Here is a 22,953-nt window from a genome sequence, read left to right as displayed (position 1 = left end):
TTGTTAATACAAGTGCTTCCTTGCAAAGATATTTTAAATAATTCTAATTATTGAGCAGCATGAGAAGTTTGTGTCGTTTTTAATCGATTTCAATTGCCTTGTTTGATTTTCTTGGGGTTCCATCTCACAAACCTGCTATGTGATCAGTGCTGTTAAATTGATTTAACTACTTTCCCGTAAAATATAATGAATCACAACAAAGGTCTGACATAGTGTACTTGTAAACAGCTTAGCTGGATGGTAGTATATTGGTGGTGTTCGAAGTATATGAAAAGCTATGTTTCCTTGACTACATTAATTATGATCATTTCAGGTTGTATTCCTTTGAAGCAGCGGCACTCTCCTGCTGGCATTTGTTCCTCTCAGCATAGCATCACAGCTGGCAAATGCACACTTTTTTGTGAGCAAGCAAAGTCCTTAACATATTGCAATATAATGTATAGATTTTAAGAAAGGGACTGGAGCCAACTAGAGTAGAGCAGGGATTAGCATTGCTGTCCATTAAGTTCTGGGACTTGGAACAGAGATAGAAGACACAGTTAGCTGAAAAAAGATTGTATCCAATCAATGTGGCCACTATTCAACCAAGTGCTCAGTGAGTATGAACCCATAAGCATGAAGTGGGCTAGAAATCACTTGGTAATCCTAGTTGCAGAGATCATGACTACAGAGATGGTTGGAGAAATGAGGAATTCACAATAATGTAATATAACATATTGGGGAAAACTCAATGGAACTTCATTCTGCACATGAACCTGCTGTGTTGATCCACAATTCTTGCATTTTGTGCCAAGTGTTCCATTCACAAGCACATATACTTTTAAATTAATTAACATAAACATATTTCTGAGTTACATGAACCCACTGGTATTTCATACAATCTCTGAATCTTGTTAAGAAAGTTATGATGTTTGGCTTTTAGTTTGTTTCCTTCATCTGTCCGTTTAGGAACATGCATATCCTGCTGATGAGTTGATGCCACTGAGCTGTCGAGGAAGAGTTCGTGGATTGGAGCCAAGTCGCGGAGATGTAGATGATGCCTTAGGAAAGTATGTTCCAGAATTGGACATTCATAAGTATTGTTATTTGCGACTATAAAATAATAAACTGCATAAGAATAGTGAGTATTCATTACTCTTTTATTAAGTTTTAAGTGAAGGTTATGAACTGACTACATCCAATAAGTGTGTACACTACAACAAAAGTTTATCCTTCCATCTATTATTTCCTAGGCCTAAAGAACAATCTGAAATAATTTCCATAGTTTGTGTATAAATATATTTTGCAAACACAGGCCTTGGTGGTACTCACTCCCAGTATTGCTGAATGACTACAAACAATATTAGGCAAAATTTCTGAATGATTAAAAAATATATTAGGCAAAATCTTTACTCTGGATGCCTTGTAAATAACTTAACGTTGCTCAAAATAACTGTTCAAACAAGGTCAACTTTGGTTCAGTGGTAGCATTTTCACCTAAGTCAAAAAGCCACAGGTTCAAGCCCCGTTCTGACACCTATGGACTTAATTTACGCCAACACTTTTAGTACTGAATGAGTGCAGCACTGTTGCCAGTGCCTTTGGATGGCATAGTAAACTGAACCCCCTCTGCTCTCTTAGGTTGATGTAAGCAATCCCAAATGGCATTCAAACAAGACCAGTTAAGTTCTATTGATGCCCTGGAGAACAACCACCCCTCAACTAACCTCAATGAAACAGATGATCTGTTTCATTGCTGTTTTATGACTTGCCATCTGAAAATTGGCTGCACATTTCCCTACGTTGTATTACTATCTGCACTGTAAAAACGATTTATTGGCTTCAAAGTGTTCTCAGGCATCCTGTGAGCATAGAAGATGCTGTGTATGTGCAAGTTCTTTAGCTTTAAGTTATCTACACCAGAGAAGACTTGAAGCTGCTAAGAGAGTAAAGGCTACATGAATCCCATAAGACATATTGAACTGGGTTCTGCCACCAGCAACGAGCAGCTCATCACTGACCTCCAATAAAGCTGCTCACAAACATCTAGCGATCTGTGTGGTGTGGATAACTTCTTTCCAAATGGCAGTTTGAACCTGGCACCAAGTCGAGGGGAAATCATGGTGTGAAGCAGCAGTGATGTCAGCAAGCAGTTAAGCACCAAACACATAGAACTATTTGCACACAGCAAACTGGGAAGGTAAGAACACTTAATAGCATTCACTTTTAATTTTCAAATTGTGGAATAAATATTTACAATAGGAGAAGTTAAACTAAAGATTAACAAATGTTAACCTTTGAAAAAAACATATGGAGAAATTTGACATTCCACAAATATAACATTAACTTTTCAGGGCAGGAAGATTTTAGCTCTAAGTATGAATTTAGTACATAATTAAAATTCCAGGATCAACGCATTCAACAAGACGTACGTTTTTCAAGGGTTTTTACAGTGAGACTAATAGCAAACAAGGAGAAATTTTCAGCAGTTCAATTATTTTTGGTCTGAAGAGCCTGGATTTAGTCAGTCAACGGGGATTACCAGTCAGGCAGGCCCAAGGTGAGTGAGGGATAGGGATCACAGGATGTTGATAGAAATAAGGGGGCGATTCTCCGAAATGGAGAGAAACAGTCGACGCCGGAGTGAAACCCGGAGTGTTTCACTCCGGCGTCGGAGGCCACTTCTCACCCACTATTCTCTCTCTTTCCCCCCCCCCCCGCCCCCGCCCCCGGGGGGGCTAGGAGCGGCGGTGCGTGAATCCCGAGCGTCCCGCCTTGACGCTTGCGTCAAAGCGGCATGCCGGGAATGACGCCGACGGGGGCGCCTAAGTGACGTCAGCCGCGCATGTGCAGGTTGGCCGGTGCCAACCCGCGCATGTGCGGTTGCCGTCTTCCCCTCCGCTGCCCCGCAAGACATGGCTGCTTGATCTTGCAGGGCGGCGGAGGGAAAAGAGTGCGTCCTTTAGAGACACCACCGGCCCGACGATCGGTGGGCACCGATCGCGGGCCAGACATCCCATGAGCACGTCCGTGGTGCTCGATCCTCCCTCCGCCCTCCACAGGCCCCACACTTACCGGTCGCGCGATGTTCACGCCGGCAGCGACCAGGTGTGGTTGACGCCGGCGTGAACCGGTCGGGTTCGTCAGGCCGCTCGGCCCATCCGGACCGGAGAATCGCCGGTCGCCGTAAGAAACGGCGAGCGGCGATTCTCTGAGCGGCGTGTCGCAAAACGCGGCACGCCATTTTGGGGCGGGGGGGGAGAATCGCGGAGGTTGCCAGGGCGACGTGTCGTGATACGCCCGGCCCACCCGCGATTCTCCCACCCGGCGTGGGGAGCGGAGAATCGCGTCCAAGGGGCTTTAGCACAGTGAGCTAAATAGCTGGCTTGTAAAGCAGACCAAGGAAGGCCAGCAGCTCGGGTTCAATTCCCATACCAACCTCTCAGAACAGGCGCCGGAATGGGGCGACTAGGGGCTTTTCACAGTAACTTCATTTGAAGCCCACTTGTGACAATAAGCGATTTTCATTTCATTTCATTTCATTTTCAGAACAGGGCTCAGAGGCAGAAATGGGGTACTTATTCCACTGCCCCACCTTCCAATGCCCAGTTCCTCAATCAGGCACATATTGCTTAATAAATAGAGAGACCCTTCTGGACGGTCGCCGGCAAAGCCCACATATTAGTTGTATGGCCTTTGCCAGGCACAGGAAAATGTCCTGTTCCCATTTAATCCATGATCCACCATTGAATTGCAAGTGGGTTCAGAGATAACGGTGCCAATTGGCTCATTAATGAGCTTAATTGAATTCTCGCTCTCAGTGACCAGGAAATTGTATGTCACCCCTTCCACTCTCCGACTCCGAGTCAATCAGGAGAGGTTTTACCACCACAGAGAGACCGATGTGGCCTCTCCTGTGATTAAATGGCCTGGCTGCCTTTATTCTTGCTGCAGTGGGCTGTGTTCTATCCAACTTGGGTTGCTGGAAAGCAGGCAAACTGGAGAAGAGGAGAATCATTGGCCATAACCTCTGGATTAATGCATTATTCTGCATCAGTGCAGGCTCCAGAAATTGCGATCAATTTCAGTGGAGTAATGACAGTTCATGTTGACACTTTCGTTGCCATGACCACCTTAAAATCTGGGGCAAGTATAATGAAAAATCCTAGCATTTGTATTGGTGAAGCAACATAAATTGCTAATTGAGTAAAAATGGCAATTAATAATCACCTGTGGCTTTTAAACCTTGTTCTTCAACCATTAACTTTTAAGTAATTAACCTCAAATTTTTGTTCCTCGCAGCCAAATATTGACAATATAGTGGCTATTTTTGTCAATTGGATTTGAATGTTCTGACGTTAATCAGGTTCTGATAATCCAAAGCCCAAATTTAGTTTACAAAGGCCCACATATGATCTGACAGGATAAATTCATAAATTTAAGGTGATTGCTTTTAATTTGGCTTGGATCTTCTGAAAATGTTAAGATGCAGCTGAATATGAAGTAATTTCAACCAAAAGGACAATGACAATATAGACTGAAAATGTTGGAATTTAACCCTGCCAGTACCAAAGGAAATATAGTTTGCTGATTTAAAATGGGAAACTTGAGTCCATCCAAAATAACAGCTAGACCATGCACTACATTTCAGATTGAAATTTGTTTTCTGCCGCTGGCATATTGTCTTGACAAAGCTCCTTCTGAGTAACTCCATTTGGATTTCCTCAGACACGCAATAAAAATACAGTAGTCATATAGAAATGTCTGTTATACCAACTACTACATTTAGTAATCAAAATTTTCACTTTTCAATTTCTTTCCAATCCCTATTTGTTTCAGCAGTGAGTACAGATTAACACATAGACATCAATATACGTTATTTAAATTACAGGTACCAGAGCCCAAATCTGGGAACTTCGGGACTGGACATGTGCCAGATTTGGGGATTTGATGGATTTTGGGTCCCAGGCTGCCATGTACTTAGAATACATAGAATGAAGTGTGAAAATTAAAGCATAAAGGGGTTTTATTCAAATTACTATCCAGGGCACCAACTTTGACTGTACTCAGTTTTCAGGTCTTTTTGTTTTTTGGCATGCTGGATAAGGGGACCCAGTATTTGTAGAGACTTCACATATGATTGATTTGATGGGAGGCACCTAATCACTAAATTCTACACACAAAAATGCCAGGGCAGCACAGTGGCGCAGTGGGTTAGCACTGCGGCCTCACGACGCTGAGGTCCCAGGTTCGATCTTGGCTCTGGGTCACTGTCAGTATGGAGTTTGCACATTCTCCCCGTGTTTGCGTGGGTTTCGCCCCCAAAACCTAAAAATGTGGAAGCTAGGTGATTGCCCCTTAATTGGAAAAAATGAATTGGGTACTCGCAATTTTTTTTTAAATGCCCAGCTTCCTTTGGTAAGGAACTCTTCTATTAATGAATCATGGAGACCTAAAAAATCCTTTTTTTTTTCTCTCCCTGATGGGAATCCAAATTTTCAAAGTTTGAATTTGGATTGCAGAACTAAGTTTTCTTTGAAAGATTGCAGGAAGTTTAATGCTTCAGATCTAAAATAAAACTTCTGAATTGGTATGACTTAGATTGACTAGTTCAGCCTTTTGAACACTGATGTTGCAGTTTCAAATTCCTGGAACTGACTGTCTTTCACACTTAAGGAATGTGAAGTTTGTACTCCAAAGTACAAAGTCTGCACCCAAACTTTTGTGATGATTTAGGATCACTTGACAAGGCTTTCCTTGTTGAATATTGTTTATTTTATGTTTTAAGTGCTCCTTAAATACATTATTACTTGTTGAATGTTACTGTGAATATATTTATCAACTGCACTGAAAAATTGAATATTTTGGGCCATGTTCCAATTAGAACTATGGGCGGCATGGCAGCACTGTTGCTTCACAGTGCCAGGGGCCCAGGTTCAATTCCCGGCTTGGGTCGCTGTCTGCAGAGCCTGCATTTTCTCCTTGTGTTTGCGTGGGTTTCCTCCCCCAGGTCCTGAAAGATGTGCTTGTTAGGTGAATTGGACTTTCTGAATTTTCCCTCCGTGTATTCGAACAGGCGCCGTAGTGTGGCGACTATGGGCTTTTCACAGTAACTTCACTGCGGTTTTAATGTAAGCTTACTTGTAACACTAGTAAAGATTATTATTATTAGAACTCCTCTGTAAGTTTGCAAAAAATCATTAACCCCAAGTGTGATCCGCTGCCTTCAAACAGTTGTGTGTTTATTGAAATAGGACTTTGGACTGGTGTACGATCCGTTTGCATTGTACAGTTGAACATGTATTATAGCAACATAGCTGAAATTTTGGTTTGAATTATATTATAACTGAAGGTTCACAAAACAGAGGAAGAAAGCTCAGAGTTTAAAATAAAAAGCAATTGAAATTTTTATCCATGCTAAACTATTTTTCGCCTTCATCATTTTAATTTTGTTTTCATTTCCAGGTTTACACTCACTCTTATTGATACATTAGATACACTTGTTGTAAGTATTGTAACTTGTTCTGATTTCATGGGGTGGGGAGGGTGGAGAATTGGGGAAGGAAGTGATCTTAATTTTTGTCTGATTGATTTTATATATACTTTTCGTTTTTCTACAAAAATCAGTACATAACTATGTGAAAGTATTGGGCTGCTGGTTTAATGTGTAGTTGTGTATACTAATAGCCAAAGTTTATAAATTGCTAACACTGGACCCACACATCTTAGGCATCCAGATTTTTTGTGAGATCTGTCTAACCTTAGTTCCTTTTGTAGCGATAGACAGAATTCCTGCCAGAATTCCTGCCAGTAGATAAACAAGTAATTTAAATGTGAATTCTGAGACTTTAAGGGTTAATGTGGGACTGGGGAAATGGTAGACTCACATGATGTAGAAGAAAGACACATGAGAGTAGCAGAGTGCAGGAGTGAGTCTGAGAGAACAGTATACTGGATATATGTCTATAGTTCTGTGTTATTAATTGGTTGTTATACAACCACACAACCCACAGACCACTTCAGGAGACAACATGCAACCTCACAACACTTTCATTGGAACATTTTTCCTTTCATTTGTTAGAACTGGTGGAGATGGAGTGAACTGTCTTCCCTTTATTTCAGCTCGCTCAATTGATCATAAAGCATTTTTCTTTCCCCATGAATGCCTTTTCCTATCCAAACGTAATTAATTTTTAAAGTAAGGAGCCAATTAAACCAGGCTTTCTTGACTCAGCGAGTATGTTTATTAATTACTAAATCCGAGAAAAAAATAACAAAGATGCAACAACACATGCAGATATCAGAAGGTAATTGAAGTCCAAATTAAAAGAATATGTCCTTTCTCTTGGCCGTGGAGCATAGTTTGTTGAATGTTGTGGCCGTTTGAGGTGAAGTGGTATCCTTTAAAATCCTGGCATCGAATTAAAGTTCAGATATTGCAGTCGAATGGCGGTACTGTTAGCTACAGAGAGCGACCTCTCACTGCTTTTTTCGGCAGTTCTTTTCCAGATGACATGAATGATTTCTCTTGGTTCCTGACTTTGCAAAACCTGTTCTTAAACCTCCTGTTTGGATGTCCCCAGGGAACTTTTGATTACCATGACTCACAGTTACTGTTGTAGACGAAGGGCAAAATTTTCCAGCCCCTCTCACTGGCGGGTCTTCCGGCCCTGCCAATGTTGACCCTCGCCAGTGTTCCCGGTGGCAGGATGGGCGACCATAAGACATTAGGCCGTTCTGCCATTCAATCATGGAAAATATTTTTCGCATCCCCATTCTCCTGCCTTTTCCCCATAACTCCTGATCCCCTTATTAATCAAGAACCTATCTATCTCTGTCTTAAAGACACTCAGTGATGTGGCCTCCGCAGCCTTCTACGGCAAAGAGTTCCACAGATTCACCACCCCCAGCTGAAGAAATTCCTCATCTATTTTTTTAAAAACATTTTTTATTCTCCTTTTTCACATTTTCTCCCAGATTTACACCCACCAAGGGCAGCACGGTGGCCTAGTGGTTAGCACAACCGCCTCACGGCGCTGAGGTCCCAGGTTCGATCCCGGCTCTGGGTCACTGTCTGTGTGGAGTTTGCACATTCTCCCCGTGTCTGCGTGGGTTTCGCCCCCACAACCCAAAAATGTGCAGAGTAGGTGGATTGGCCACGCTAAATTGCCCCTTAATTGGAAAAAATAATTGGGTAATCTAAATTTAAAAAAAGATTTACACCCACCAACGATAAACAATAAGCATTAACAAGTATGTCAATCCCCATATCAATAACAACAATCCCATCCTCCCACCAACCCACAAACATTAGCCCGCATGTTCACATAAACAAATGACAGAGGAATCAAGAATCACCCATCGTCACCCTTAATACACACAGCCCCCCTTCACCCACCCCCCCCCCAACTAATGTTCAATGTTATCCAGTTTCTGAAAGTGCATGATGAATAATGCCCATGAATTGTAGAACCCTTCCATCCTTCCCCTCAGTTCAAACTTAATCTTCTCAAGAGTGAATTCCAACAGATTCCCCCGCCACGCCAGGGCACAGGGTGGAGAGGCTGCTCTCCATCCCAACAGGATCCGCCTTCGGGGGATCAACGAGGCGAAGGCTATAATATCTGCCTCCGCAACCGTTTCCAACCCTGGCTGGTCCGACACCCCAAATATGGCCTCGTGGAGACCCGGGTCCAGTTTCACATGCACCACCTTGGAAATTACCCTGAAAACCTCCTTCCAGTAATCCTCCAGCTTTGGACAGGACCAAAACATATGAACGTGATTAGCACCCCCCCTGCCCGCAATGCGTTCACACATCTTCTACTCCTTCAAAGAATCGGCTCATCATCGCCCTCGTGAGGTGTCCTCTGTATACCACCAGCTGTATCAGCCCCAACCTCGCGCACGAGGTGGAGGCATTCACTCTCCGGCGCACCTCACACCAGAACCCCTCCTCCATATCCTCTCCCAACTCTTCCTCCCACTTTGCTTTGATCCCTTCCAGTGGTGCCTTCTCCTCTTCCAAAATATCTCCGTAAACTGCTGACACTACCCCCTTCTCCAGTCCCCCTGTCGTCAGCACCTCCTCCAGCAATGTGGAGGCCGGCTCCTCCAGGAAGCTCTGTATCTCCTATCTGGCAAAATCCCGAACCTGCATGTATCTAAACACTTCCCCCCGCTCCAGTCCATACTTCGCTTCCAGCCCCTTCAGTCCTGCAAAACCGACCCCTAGGAAACAAATCTCTTGGTGTCTTAATCCCCTTCTCCTCCCATTTCCAAAATTTTCATCCCATGTCCCTGGCTCAAATCTGTGGTTCCCCCGAATCGGCATTTCCCTTGACCCTGCACCCAACCCGAAGTGCTGGCGAAACTGCCCCAAATTGTCAATGAAGCTATTATTACTGGACTCCCTGAGTATTTCCCCGGAGCTATCGTGAGCGGCGCTGTTGCCATTGCTTTCAGTCCCGACCCCCTTCACAAACTCTCCTCCATTCTGACCCACTGGTAATCAACCCCTCTGACCCAGCTCCGCACCTTCTCCGCATTCGCCGCCCAGTAGTAGTACATCAGGTTCGGAAGACCCAAACCCCCTGCCTGCCTTCCCCTCTGTAGCAGCACCTTTCTCACTCTGGCCACCTTCCCTCCCCATATGAACAAGGTAATCCTTCCCTCAATCTCTGAACAACACCTTTGGCAGGAAAATTGGCAGGCATTGAAAAATAAAAATAGTCGATGCCTCCATTCCTCCTTCCAAAGTGCATAACTGCACACTTTTCCACATTGTATTCCATCTGCAACTTCTTTGCCCACTCTCCTAGCCTGTCCAAGTCAGTCTGCAGCCCCCTCCCCCGCTTCCTCAATACTACTTGTCCCTCTACAGATCTTTGTATCATCTGCAAACGTAACAACAGTGCCTTCAGTTCCTCCTTCCAAATTGTTAATGTATATTGTGAAAAGTTGTGGTCTCAGCACCGACCCCTGAAGAACACCACTAGTCACTGGTTGCCATCCTGAAAAATACAGCTTTGTCCCCACTTTCTGCCTTCTTCAGTCAGCCTCTATCCATGCCATGATCGTGCCCGTAACACCATCAGCTCTTAACTTATTTATTTAACAGTCTGCTATGCGGCACCTTGTCAAAGGTCCTCTGGAAATCTAAATAAATCATATCCTCTGGTTCTCTTTTGTCTAACTTCCTTGTTACCTCCTCAAAGAACTGTAGCAGATTTGTCAGACATGAGCTCCCCTTGACGAAGCCGTGCTGACTCAGTCCTATTTTACCATGCACTTCCAAGTACTCCGCGATCTCATCTTTAATAATCTAAAGTCTTGCCAATGACCGAAGGCAGGTTAATCAGCCTATAATTTCCTGTCTTCTGCCTCCCTCCCTCCTTAAACAGTGGTGTTGTATTAGCTACTTTCCAGTCCTCTGGGACCCTCCCTGCCTCCAGTGATTCCTGAAAGGTCACCACCAATGCCCCCAAAATCTCCTCGGCTATCTCCTTCAGAACCTTGAGTTTAGTCCATCCGGTCCAGGTGATTTATCCACCTTCAGACCTTTCTATATCCCCAGAACCTTCTCCTTAATGATGGCTACTGCACTTCTGCCCCCTGATTCTCCTGGAGCTCTGGCATCCCGCTGGTGTCTTCTTATCTTCTTTTATATTACTAGCTAGCTTACACTCAAATTTCATCTTCTCCCCCTTATTGCTTTTTTCGTTGTCAGAACAAAGAAAATTACAGCACAGGAACAGGCTCTTCGGCCCTCCCAGCCTGCGCTGATCCAGATCCTTTATCTAAACCTATCGCCTATTTTCCAAGGATCTACTTCCCTCTGTTCCCCACTCGTTCATATATCTGTCCAGATGCATCTTAAATGATGCTATCGTGCCCGCCTCTACCACCTCCGCTGGTAAAGCGTTCCAGGCACCCACCACCCTCTGCGTAAAAAACTTTCCACGCACATCTCCCTTAAACGTTCCCCCTCTCACTTTGAAATCGTGACCTCTTGTAACTGACATCCCCACTCTTGTTGCTTGTTGCTATCCACCCTGTCCATACCTCTCATAATTTTGTAGACCTCAATCAGGTCCCCCCTCAACCTCCGTCTTTCCAATGAAAACAATCCTAATCTACTCAACCTTTCTTCATAGCTAGCCCCCTCCATACCAGGCAACATCCTAGTGAACCTCCTCTGCACCCTCTCCAAAGCATCCACATCCTTCTGGTGATGTGGCGACCAGAACTGCACGCAGTATTCCAAATGTGGCCTAACCAAAGTCCTATACAACTGTAACATGACCTGCCGACTCTTGTACTCCATACCCCGTCCGATGAAGGCAAGCATGTATGCCTTCTTGACCACTCTATCAACCTGCGTTGCCACCTTCAGGGTACAATGGACCTGAACTCCCAGATCTCTCTGTACATCAATTTTCCCCAGGACCCTTCCATTGACCATATAGTCCGCTCTTGAATTTGATCTTCCAAAATGCATTACCTCACATTTGCCTGGATTGAACTCCATCTGCCATTTCTCTGCCCAACTCTCCAATCTATCTATATTTTGTTGTATTCTCTGACAGTCCTCCTCGCTATCTGCAACTCCACCAATCTTTGTATCATCTGCAAACTTGCTAATCAGACCACCTATACCTTCCTCCAGGTCATTTATGTAGATCACAAACAACAGTGGTCCGAGCACGGATCCCTGTGGAACACCACTAGTCACCCTTCTCCATTTTGAGACACTCCCTTCCACCACTACTCTCTGTCTCCTGTTACCCAGCCAGTTCTTTATCCATCTAGCTAGTACACCCTGAACCCCATACAACTTCACTTTTTCCATCAACCTGCCATGGGAAACCTTATCAAACGCCTTACTAAAGTCCATGTATACGACATCTACAGCCCTTCCCTCATTAATTAACTTTGTCACTTCCTCAAAGAATTCTATTAGGTTTGTAAGGCATGACCTTCCCTGCACAAAACCATGCTGCCTGTCACTGATAAGTCTATTTTCTTCCATATGTGAATAGATCCTATCGCTCAGTATCTTCTCCAACAGTTTGCCTACCACTGACGTCAAGCTCACAGGTCTATAATTCCCTGGATTTTCTCTGCTACCTTTCTTAAACAAAGGGACAACATTAGCAATTCTCCAGTCCTCCGGGACCTCACCCATGCTCAAGGATGCTATAAAGATATCTGTTAAGGCTCCAGCTATTTCGACCCTTGCTTCCCTCAGTAACCTGGGATAGATCCCAAGCGGTCCTGGGCACTTGTCCACCTTAATGTCTTTTAGAATATCCAAAATTTCCCCCTTCCGTATGACAACTTGACCTAGAGTATTTAAACATCCATCCCTAGCCTCAACATCCGTCTTGTCCCTCTCCTTTGTGAATACCGATGCAAAGTCCTCATTAAGAATCTCACCCATTTCCTCTGAGTCCACACATAAATTCTCTCTCTTGTCTTTGAGTGGGTCAATCCTTTCTCTAGTTACCCTCTTGCTCCTTCCATACGAATAAAAGGCTTTGGGATTTTCCTTAACCCTGTTAGCCAAAGATATTTCATGACCCCTTTTAGCTCTCTTTATTGCGCGTTTGAGATTCGTCCTACTTTCCCGATATTCCTCCAAAGCTTCATCAGTTTTGAGTTGCCTCGATCTTATGAATGCTTCCTTTTTCATCTTAGCTAGTCTCACAATTTCACCCGTCATCCATGGTTCCCTAATCTTGCCATTTCTATCTCTCATTTTCACAGGGACATGTCTGTCCTGCACTCTAATCAACCTTTCCTTAAAGGACTCCCACATTTCAAATGTGGATTTGCCCTTAAACAGCTGCTCCCAATCCACATTCCCTAGCTCCTGCCGAATTTTGTTATACTCTGCCTTTCCCCAATTTAGCACTCTTCCTTTCGGACCACTCTTGTCGTTGTCCATGAGTATTCTAAAACTTACGGAATTGTGATCGCTATTCCCAAAGTAATCACCGACCTGAAACATCAACCACCTGGCCGGGATCATTCCCCAATACCAGGTCCAGTATGGCCCCCTCCCGAGTTGGACTATTTTCATACTGCTCTAAAAAACTCTCCTGGATGCTCCTTACAAACTGCTCCATCTACACCTCCAACACTACACGAATCCCATTCAATGTTGGGGAAGTTAAAATCTCCCATCACAACCACCCTATTGCTCCGACATTTTTCTATAATCTGTCTGCATATTTGTACCTCTACTTCATGCTCGCTTTTGGGAGGCCTGTAGTAAAGGTCCAACAATGTTACTGCACCCTTCCTATTTCTTAACTCCACCCATATTACCTCAGTGCTCGAATCCTCCACCGTGCCCTCCTTAATCACAGCTGTGATATCATCTCTGACGAGTAATGCAACTCCTCCCCCCCCCTTCTACCTCCCTCTCTATCCCCCCTGAAGCATCTATACCCTGGGATATTCAGTTGCCAGTCTTGCCCTTCCCTCAACCAAGTCTCAGTAATACCAATAACATCATATTCCCAGGTACTGATCCAAGCCCTAAGGTCATCTGCCTTACCTGCTACACTTCTCGCATTAACACAAATGCACCTCAGACCACCTGCCCCTTTGCGTTCATCAACTCTTCCCTGTCTACTCTTCCCCCTAGTCACATTGAGTTTATTATCTCGTACCTTACTGGCGTTAGTTGCTGCTTCTTTACTGACCTCTAACTTCCTAATCTGGTTCCCATCCCCCTGCCACATTAGTTTAAAAGCTCCCCAACAGTGTTAGCAAAAGCACCCCCTAGGACATTGGTTCCAGTCCTGCCCAGGTGTAGACCATCCGGTTTGTAATGGTCCCACCGCCCCCAGAACCGGTTCCAATGTCCCAGAAATCTGAACCCCTCCCTCCTGCACCATCTCTCAAGCCACGTATTCATTCTGACTATTCTTGAGTTTCTACTCTGACTGTCCCGTGGCACTGGTAGCAATCCTGAGATTACTACCTTTGAGGTCCTACTTTTTAACTTATCTCCTAACTCCCTAAATTCTGATTGTAGGACCTCATCCCTTTTTTTACCTATATCGTTGGTGCCTATATGCACCATGACAACTGGCTGTTCACCCTCCGCCTTCAGTATGTCCTGCAGCCGATCGGAGACATTCCTGACCGGAGCACATCCCATTCGGGAGTCCCCTACTCCCCTTACAATTGAATCCCCTATGACTATAGCCCTGCCAGTCTTTTTCCCGCCCTTCTGTGCAGCAGAGCTAGCCACGGTGCCATGAGCCTGGCTACTACTGCCTTCCCCTGATGAGTCATCTCCCCCAACAGTATCCAAAACGGTATACCTGTTTTGGAGGGAGATGACTGCAGGGGACACCTGCACTGCCTTCCTGCTCTTTCTCTGCCTTTTGGTCACCCATTCCCTATCTCCCTCAGCAATCCTAACCTGCGGTGTGACCAACTCACTGAACGTGCTATCCACGACCTCCTCAGCATCGCGGATGCTCCAAAGTGAGTCCACCCGCAGCTCCAGAGCCGTCATGCGGTCTAACAGGCGCTTCAGCTGGACACACTTCGCGCACATGAAGAAGCCCTCTGCTCACTTTTAAAGGCTTCCCAATCCTCTGGCTTCCCACTAATCCTCGCCACTTTGTATGCTTTTTCTTTTGCTTTTATGCTGTCCTTGACTTCCCTCATCAGCTATGGATGCCTTGTCCTCTCCTTAGCATGTTTCCTCCTCCTTAGGATGAATTTCTGTTGTGCCTCCCGAATAACCCCCAAAACCACCTGCCATTGTGAGCCATGCAAAATCCCATTGACTTCGGTGGGAGCAGAAGATTCCATTGGCGGTCAAACCACTTTTGCTGCGGGATCTGGAAAATTCCTGCCCAGGTAATCACAGTTTTGTGATCTTTCATCTCAGAAACATTTTCGCACATTTTGAGATAATAGAATTTCATCCTTCACCCCCGGGGTTTTTGAGTGTCTGGTGGGGTGTAACTGTCTGGGTCGCTGTTGTCTTGACAGAATTACAGTGAATTAAAAGTCCAGCACTTTGTATTTTTGATGCATTCCTTCTCAAGAGTCCTTGTTTGACGTGGACCTTGATACCCCCCAGGTGTGAAATTCCATGCAGCACCTCACAGCAGTGCAATTCATACAGGAACTTTCTTGAAAAGTTGTCACTTACAATACCAGACATCAGGTGACTGCTGTTATCCATCTTTGGTTAGTGTCTTTTCTTGCCTTTAAAAAACAAAACAGGTCTCTTTATTTGGCTCGATATGTCTTTGGTTAGCTGGTAAATGTATGTTGCTCTCACTCAGTCACTATTTCCCGTCATGATAAACCTCAGGAAGAAGTTTTGAGTTTTTAAGTTGGGGGGTGGGGCAAACTACAGTATGCATTTAATGAATCGTTTGTTAATTTTAAATACACAATGAGAAATGTAAAAATTAGGAATAATTTAGTTGAAAATAAATTAATAAACAGATTAGGTGGATTGCAGCAGAATGGTTTATCTGAAGTTCAGTGGTCCTCTTCATGCTGTAACACATGTTGAGTTCAATGAATACAAGCTCAGTGTACTGTTACTTTATGGGGGAAAGAAACAGTAATTAGGTTGAGAATAACTTTTATTTTATGTGATTATAAAATCCCTTTTGTTTTCTCCATCGCTATACTCGGTCAAAGGGGCAGGTGGCCACTCCTCGGCTTCCACTTGAGCTATTGCCATGGGTAGCAATACTGAGCGAGGGATGATCACGCATCTAATTTGTATTTTGTATTTTTTCCTCCACACTTTGATTTTATAAGTCTCATTTTGCCATTAGCTTTGCCCAAGTTGTTATTTCTGAAAATTAGATACAGTAGTATTTTATTCGGTTCAGTATTTTCTTCTGTTTCATTCAAAGGTACTAAACAAACTGGATGAATTTGAAGATGCAGTGCAAAAAGTGATATTGAATGTACAATTCGACAATGATGTTGTGGTCTCGGTCTTTGAAACAAACATCCGTGTGTTGGGGTGAGTAAAACTCTGCAGCGGTGGCCATTGATCTGAATTTTCAAAATTGGCCAGTTACAACAGTGGATATCACTGGTTTGATGCCTTTATTAAAGTGCTTTCTTTCATACATTGCATTTCTCAGCTTCTTTTTGTAAAGCAGTGTGGCAACTGAACATCCTTTCCCGCAGAGATTGGCACATGGGCTTCCTATTCAGTGGTTTTTAAACTATCTCAGGGAGGAAAAATTCTTGGACAAGTCACTTTACACTGTGTTTATCCACTTTTTAGCTAGATTAAGGCAAATATTGTCTCAGGCCACCCAAGGTGCTTGAGCTTTGAGATCGGAAAATTACTGTGTAACAGAAAATAATAAATATAATCTTTGGCAATATACTTCATCATTAAAAAATGTAACAGTCTCGCTCCACAAAGTTTTTGCACAATATTCTTCAAATGTCACACCAATCATTGGAGGAAGCACAAAGCAAAGGCTTAATATATTTCCTGAAGTCAGCTAAATCAACTCATAGTCTTTGGCTATAACTGACATTGACAGATATTATGTTATGGGCGGCACAGTAGCACAGTGTTACTTCGCAGCGCCAGGGACCCGGGTTCAATTCCTGGCTTGGGTCACTGTCTGTGCGGAGTCTGCACATTCTCCCCGTGTCTGCGTGGGTTTCCTCCAGGTGCCCGGGCTTCCTCCCACATGTCCCAAAAGACTTGCTGTTAGGTGATTTGGACATTGTTAATTCTCCCCAGTGTACCAAACGGGCACCGGAGTGTGGTGACTCGGGGATTTTCACAGTAACTTCATTGCAATGTTAATGTAAGACTAATTGTGACTAATAAAGATTATTATTATGTTGAGTGATCGTATGTGGCACGAAGAATGCATTAATTACCAAAACAAGTAAGAATAGCAAATTGGATTAAAGCAACATTTCAGTCTAATTTTTAAAAAAAAGCTTTGAATCATAGAATTTACAGTGCAGAAGGAAGAATTCAGCCCACCGATTCTGCACCAGCCCTTGGGAAATGCACCCTACTTAAGCCCATGCCTCCACCCTATCCTCATAACCCAGTAACCCCACCTAACCTTTTGGACGCAAAGGGGGAACTTCGCATGGCCGATCAACCTAACCTGTACATCTTTGGACAGTGAGAGGAAACCGGAGCACCCGGAGGAAACCCACTCAGACATGGAGAGATAGTGCAAACTCCACACAGACCGTAACCCAAGGCTGGAAGTGAACATTGGGTCCCTCGAGCTGTGAGGCCATAGTGCTAACCACTGTGCAATTGCTTGAACAAAAATGAAGTGGGAGATGGTGGTGTAGTCGTGATGTCACTGGACAAGCAGTCCAGAAGCCTGGGTTTATGCTCTGGGGACATGGGCTCTAATCCCACCTGGTGGAATTTAAAGTACTATTTTTTAAAATCTGGAATTGAAAGCTGGTCTCAGTATTGACAACAATGAAACAATTGTCGATTATTGTAACGTCCTTCAAAAAAGGAAATCTGTTGACCTTGCCTGCTGTAGTCTATTCTACATAATCTTTATTATTGTCACAAGTAGGCTTACATTAACACTGCAATGAAGTTACTGTGAAAATCCCCTTATCCAGTGTTCTTCAAACTTTTTTTCCGGGGATCCATTTTTACCAACAGGCCTACCTTCGGAACCCATGCCGGCCAACCTTCGCAACCCACGCCTGCCGACCTGCGCGACCCACCATTTTCTCTTGCCTTGTTTGCTGCTGACAAAAATGGAGGAAATGGTTTTCGGTCCCTTTGTGCCTCGTACACGCTCCTCCAATGGAACCTGTTGGATGAAGGTGAAGCCTTCCAGTGTCGGAAAGTATGGAGTCTCCATCTGTCCAAAGTTCTGAATTTTTTTCCTGTAAAATTTTATCAAATAAACCCGCCCCACCCCGAACTTGTAAAAAAAAATGAGTAAAATAAATGAATAAACCCCCCCTCCCCCCGAACTTGTAAAAAAAATTAAATGAATAAAATAAATGAGTAAGTGAATAAAAAACAAATAAAAAGCTGCAACCGTTTAAAAAAAAATAATGGCCGGACTGCGCATGCGCGCTGATCATTGTGCGAGCATGCGCAATGCAGCTGAATTTGTTTTAGATGTTCGCGGAATGCGGCCAAATTCTCCCCCCCCCCCCCCCCCCCCCCCCCCCCCCCCCCCCCCCATGTTCGTGGCCGCTTGCAGCCGGTGTTATGAAAAGCCGGCTGCTGCGCCGGGATTTGCGCGATCGTGATCGCCGTGGACAACGGCTCAGCGACCCTCCTGACATCCGCCCGCGACCCACCCGCGGGTCGTGCCCCCGACTTTGAAGAACACTGCCCTAATCGCCACACTCCAGCACCTGTTCGGGTACATCGAGGGAGAATTCGGAATGTCCGAAGTACTTTTTTTTAATATTAATTTAGCATACCCAATTATTTTTTCCAACTAAGGGGCAATTTTAGTGTGGCCAATCCACCTATCCTGCACATCTTTTGGGTTGTGGGGGTGAAACCCACGCAGACACGGGGAGAATGTGCAAACTCCACACAGACAGTGACCCAGGGCCGGGATTCGAACCCGGGTCCTCAGCGCCATAGGCAACAATGCTAACCACTGTGCCACCGTGCTGCCCATGTCCGAATTACTTAACAGCACGTCTTTTTTTGGGGACTTGTGGGAGAAAATCATGTTGGTTTGAAATTGAACAAAATTTCCAGCTTGCCTACAGTTAAATCCGGGCTGTAAATCTGACACACACAAATAAAAAAGTTATGCCTTTTAATAATAATCTAAATATTTATTAATGTCACAAGTAGGCTTACATTAACACTGCAATGAAGTTACTGTGAAAAGCCTCTAGTCGCTACATTCCAGCACCTGTTCCAGTACAGAGAGGGAGAATTCAGAATGTCCAAATTACCTAACAGCATGTCTTTCGGGACTTGTGGGAGGAAATCAGAGCACCCGGAGGAAACCCATGCAGACACAGGGAGAACATGCAGACTCCACACAGACAGTGACCCAAGCTGGGAATCAAACCTGGGACCCTGGGGCTGTGAACCACGTGCTACTGTGCCTGCATGTAACTCCAGATCTACAACAATGTGGTTGACTCTAAACTGCCATCTGAAATGGCATAGCAAGCCACTCAATTCAAGGGCAATTGGGATTAACACTCATTAACACCCACCTTTCCTCAAAGAATAAAAGCAGTGGCAATTATTCAATCCACAGACTGTCTTCTGTAATCCAGGCAGACATCGTCTGTGTCCTGTTCTGTTTTGTTCGATTCTTATACACATTTTGTGAGTCAGATCTTTGTTTTAAATCTGCATTTCTGGCACCTGTAAATTAGGGTTTTACACCTGCTTATCAACTAACATTTGCTCACTTTTAATGGGTGGAAAGCCTCTAGTCACAGGTTGGTAAGTACAGACGTGGAAAGTCCTGGCTCGAGAATTCTAGTTTAATTAAACAGGACAAGTACCAGAAATACGATGAAGCGCTCACAAATGCTAATTTAAAATAATAGAGGTTAGTAAGTTTGAACTTGCCCATAATGGGGAATCATTTATTACAAAGCTGCAATACTTAAAAAAAATATTTACTTCTGTTGCAGTGGGTTGTTGGGAGGTCATGTGATGGCAACTATGTTGAAAAACCATAAAAACAAGATGAATTGGTACAAAGATGAACTTCTTTACATGGCTAGAGACGTAGGATATCGACTTCTGCCAGCTTTTAACACCACAAGTGGACTACCATATCCACGAGTAAGTATAAAATATAATTAGGACCGTGGGAGATCGTTTCAACCTGGCCCCCTTTTTTTTTTAGAAACTCCCCAACTGTAAATATGATTTATCTTTATGTTTCATACTACAAGCAATAAGAAAAAAGTGAGACCACAGATGCATTTAATTTACAGTTGTCCATCTTTTTATTGCCTATATTCTTTGACAGGCTGAATAATGATATATCACTGATATCATAGAAAATAATTTCTGAGGTACTTTTAAACCATTGGTGAAGCAACCGTTATAAAGGTTAGGGGAAAGTATTAAAAATTATTTTTAATTGTAGGTAAATCTGAAGTATGGAATCGTAAGCCCTCTGTCTCGAACGGGCACAGAGTCAGATACTTGTACAGCCTGTGCTGGAACCATGATTTTGGAATTTGCTGCACTCAGTCGCCTGACCGATGAATCTATTTTTGAGGTAATGCCGATGTACTGAAATGCTAAATTAATTTTGAATAATCTTTACATTTTGCTGACACCATGATATCTTTAATTTTTTTCCCACTCTCTAAACTAGTCCCAAGTACATAGTACATCTTTGAAATGAAAAAATGAAAATCTCTTATTGTCACGAGTAGGCTGCAATGAAGTTACTGTGAAAAGCCCCTAGTCGCCACATTCCGGCGCCTGTCCGGGGAGGCTGGTACGGGAATTTGTCAGATTATTTAAAGTTTGATTATTCAGAAGTGGGAAACTAAGTCATTCAATTCAAAGGCAGTGGAAGCAGAGCCTTTGAATGTTTTCAAGGCAAAGGTAAATACACAAGGAGGAGAAAGGTTACCGTGGTAGGTGGAAGGTTCCTTTCAGATCAGTCATGATCTTATTGAATGAGGGAGCAGGCACAAAGGGCCAAATGGCCTACTCCTGCTCCTAGTTCAAATGTTCATAACTAAGAGTGCTCAAAACTGCATTTCATCTTATCCTGAAATGTTTGCCGACAAATGTATTTTCATTTCTCTGAATAACTTGTATTGAACTTTGATGGTGCTTAGTTTCTGAGCTTGCTCCAAGGTTTCTCTTAAAAGCTTTATGGCTTACTTAAAGTTTTGTAGATCTTTCTTGGTGGCTTACAGAAATATTGCCCTCTTGTTGGCTTTGCTGGTGATGTATTGACAGTATTCCGGGGCTTGAGAATTTTCAGGAAAATTCTACTCTTCACAAATATCACTGTGGCATAATTAGAATCCGCTAAATATGGCGTGGGTCTATTCTAGTTGTAGATGAGAATCCAATTTCCGTAGGAAATAAAACATGTTTCCTGCTTTTCAATTAAACTCTACATTTGCAGATATTCCTCCAGTATTTGCAGAGGTAAGTAGCAGAACACATAGACATTTCATTCAGTCACAAAATGTGGATCTTGCTGGCAAGGCCACCTGTACTGCACATCCCTTGAAGGTGATGATGAGCTGTCTTATTGAACTGATGCAGCCCTTAGGGTGAAGGTGCTCCCACAGTGCCGTTAGGAGAGAATTCCAGGACTTTGACCCAAATGGAAAAATGGTGATATATTTCCAAGTCTGGGTGGTCCGTGATTTGGAGGTAATAATGATAATCGCTTATTGTCACAAGTAGGCTTCAATGAAGTTACTGTGAAAAGACCCTAGTCGCCACATTCTGGCGCTGCCAAGATTTCTCTTAAAAGCTTTATGGCTTCACCCGAGGAGAGGCCAGTACGGGAATTGAACCCGTGCTGCTGGCATTGTTCTGCATTACAAGCCAGCTATTTAGTCCATTGTGCTAAACCAGTGGACTTAGAGATGGTGGTATTCACATGCCCCTTCTGCCCTGGTCCATCCAGCTGGGCGAGACTGCCGGCTTGGAAGGCACCATCCGACAAGTCTTCACAAATTGGATTGGATTTGTTTATTGTCACGTGTACCAAGGTACAGTGAAAAGTATATTTCTGCGAGCAGCTTTACAGATCATTAAGTACATGAAAATAAAATAAAAGAAAAGAAAATACATAATAGGGCAACACAATGTAACTGGATAACACCAACATCGGGTGAAGCATACAGGGGTGTAGTGTTAATTAGGTCAGTCCATGAGTGTAGTTTATGAGTCTGGTAAGTGGCGAAGAAGCTGTTTTTGCGTCTGTTCGTGCGTGTTCTCAGACTTTTGTATCTCCTTCCCGATGGGAGAAGTTGAAAGAGTGAGTAGGCCAGGTGGGAGGGGTCTTTGATTATGCTGTCTGCTTTCCCCAGGCAGTGGGAGGTGTAGATGGAATCAATGGATGGGAGGCAGGTTCGTGTGATGGACTGGGCGGTGTTCACGACTCTCTGACGTTTCTTGTGGTCTTGGGCCGAGCAGTTGCCATACCAGACTGTGATGCAGCCAGATAGGATGCTTTCTATAGTGCATCTGTAAAAGTTGGTAAGAGTTAATGTGGACATGTCAAATTTCCTTGGTTTCATGATGAAATGTATATTTGTTGTACATTACAGCTAAAGAGTGTCAAGTAAATGGGGTTGCCGTGTCCAGGATGGTGTCAAGCATCTTGAGTGCTATTAGAGCTGCACTCATCCACGCATGTAGAGAGTATTTATTAACTCTCTTGGCTTGTATCTTCTAGATCATGGAAAGTCTTTTGAGGAGACATATGGCAAGACATTTGACTCAAAATTCTCATCTTCTCATCTACTCTTGTGGCAGTTGAATTATCGTGGCAGGTCTGATTAAGATCCTGATTAATGGGGTCCCCTGGATGTTGATTCAGTGTTGGAGACCATCATTGCCTGCACATGCATGATGGGAATGTTACATTCAACTTATCGGGGGGGGTTGTGGTGTAGTGGTATTGTCACTGGACTAATCCATATACCCAGGGTGATACACTGAGGAGCTGGATTCGAATCCCACCATGGCAGATGGTGAAATTTGAATTCCACTTAAGTCTGGAATTGAAAGACTTAATGATGACGTTGTTGATTTTTGTAAAAACCCATCTGGTTCACCAATCATCTTTAGGGAAGGAACTCTACCATTTGTACTTCATTTGGCCTGCATGTGACTCCAGACCACAGCAATATGGTTGACTGTTAAAATTTCCTCTGAAATGACCGAGCAAGTGTGATGAATGTAGACATTGTTATGTATTATATTTTCAATTTGTAGTAGTAATGTTATTTAAAAACCCTGTTTCA

The 22,953-nt window shown here is 43.7% G+C and overlaps 1 protein-coding gene across 2 annotated transcripts in view; it reads left to right on the top strand.

Annotated features, from left to right (window-relative positions):
• The window catches only part of LOC119955396 (ER degradation-enhancing alpha-mannosidase-like protein 3), an 83,698-nt gene that overhangs the window by 8,497 nt on the left and 52,248 nt on the right, over positions 1-22,953 (top strand). Inside the window, exons 3-7 of one of the 2 annotated variants that reach the window (XM_038781461.1) lie at positions 949-1,049; positions 6,445-6,484; positions 15,888-16,000; positions 19,627-19,780; positions 20,091-20,225. In XM_038781461.1, coding sequence (XP_038637389.1) covers positions 949-1,049; positions 6,445-6,484; positions 15,888-16,000; positions 19,627-19,780; positions 20,091-20,225 — 543 coding nt within the window. Of the gene's footprint in view, positions 1-948; positions 1,050-6,444; positions 6,485-15,887; positions 16,001-19,626; positions 19,781-20,090; positions 20,226-22,953 lie in introns of those variants that run through there. The other variant, XM_038781462.1, reaches the window with a different exon arrangement.

Source organism: Scyliorhinus canicula, chromosome 21 (genome assembly GCF_902713615.1).
Source record: "Scyliorhinus canicula chromosome 21, sScyCan1.1, whole genome shotgun sequence".
Lineage (NCBI taxonomy): Eukaryota > Metazoa > Chordata > Chondrichthyes > Carcharhiniformes > Scyliorhinidae > Scyliorhinus > Scyliorhinus canicula.
Note: the sequence above shows the minus strand (reverse complement) of the source record. Positions and strands in the feature narration are given on the sequence as shown.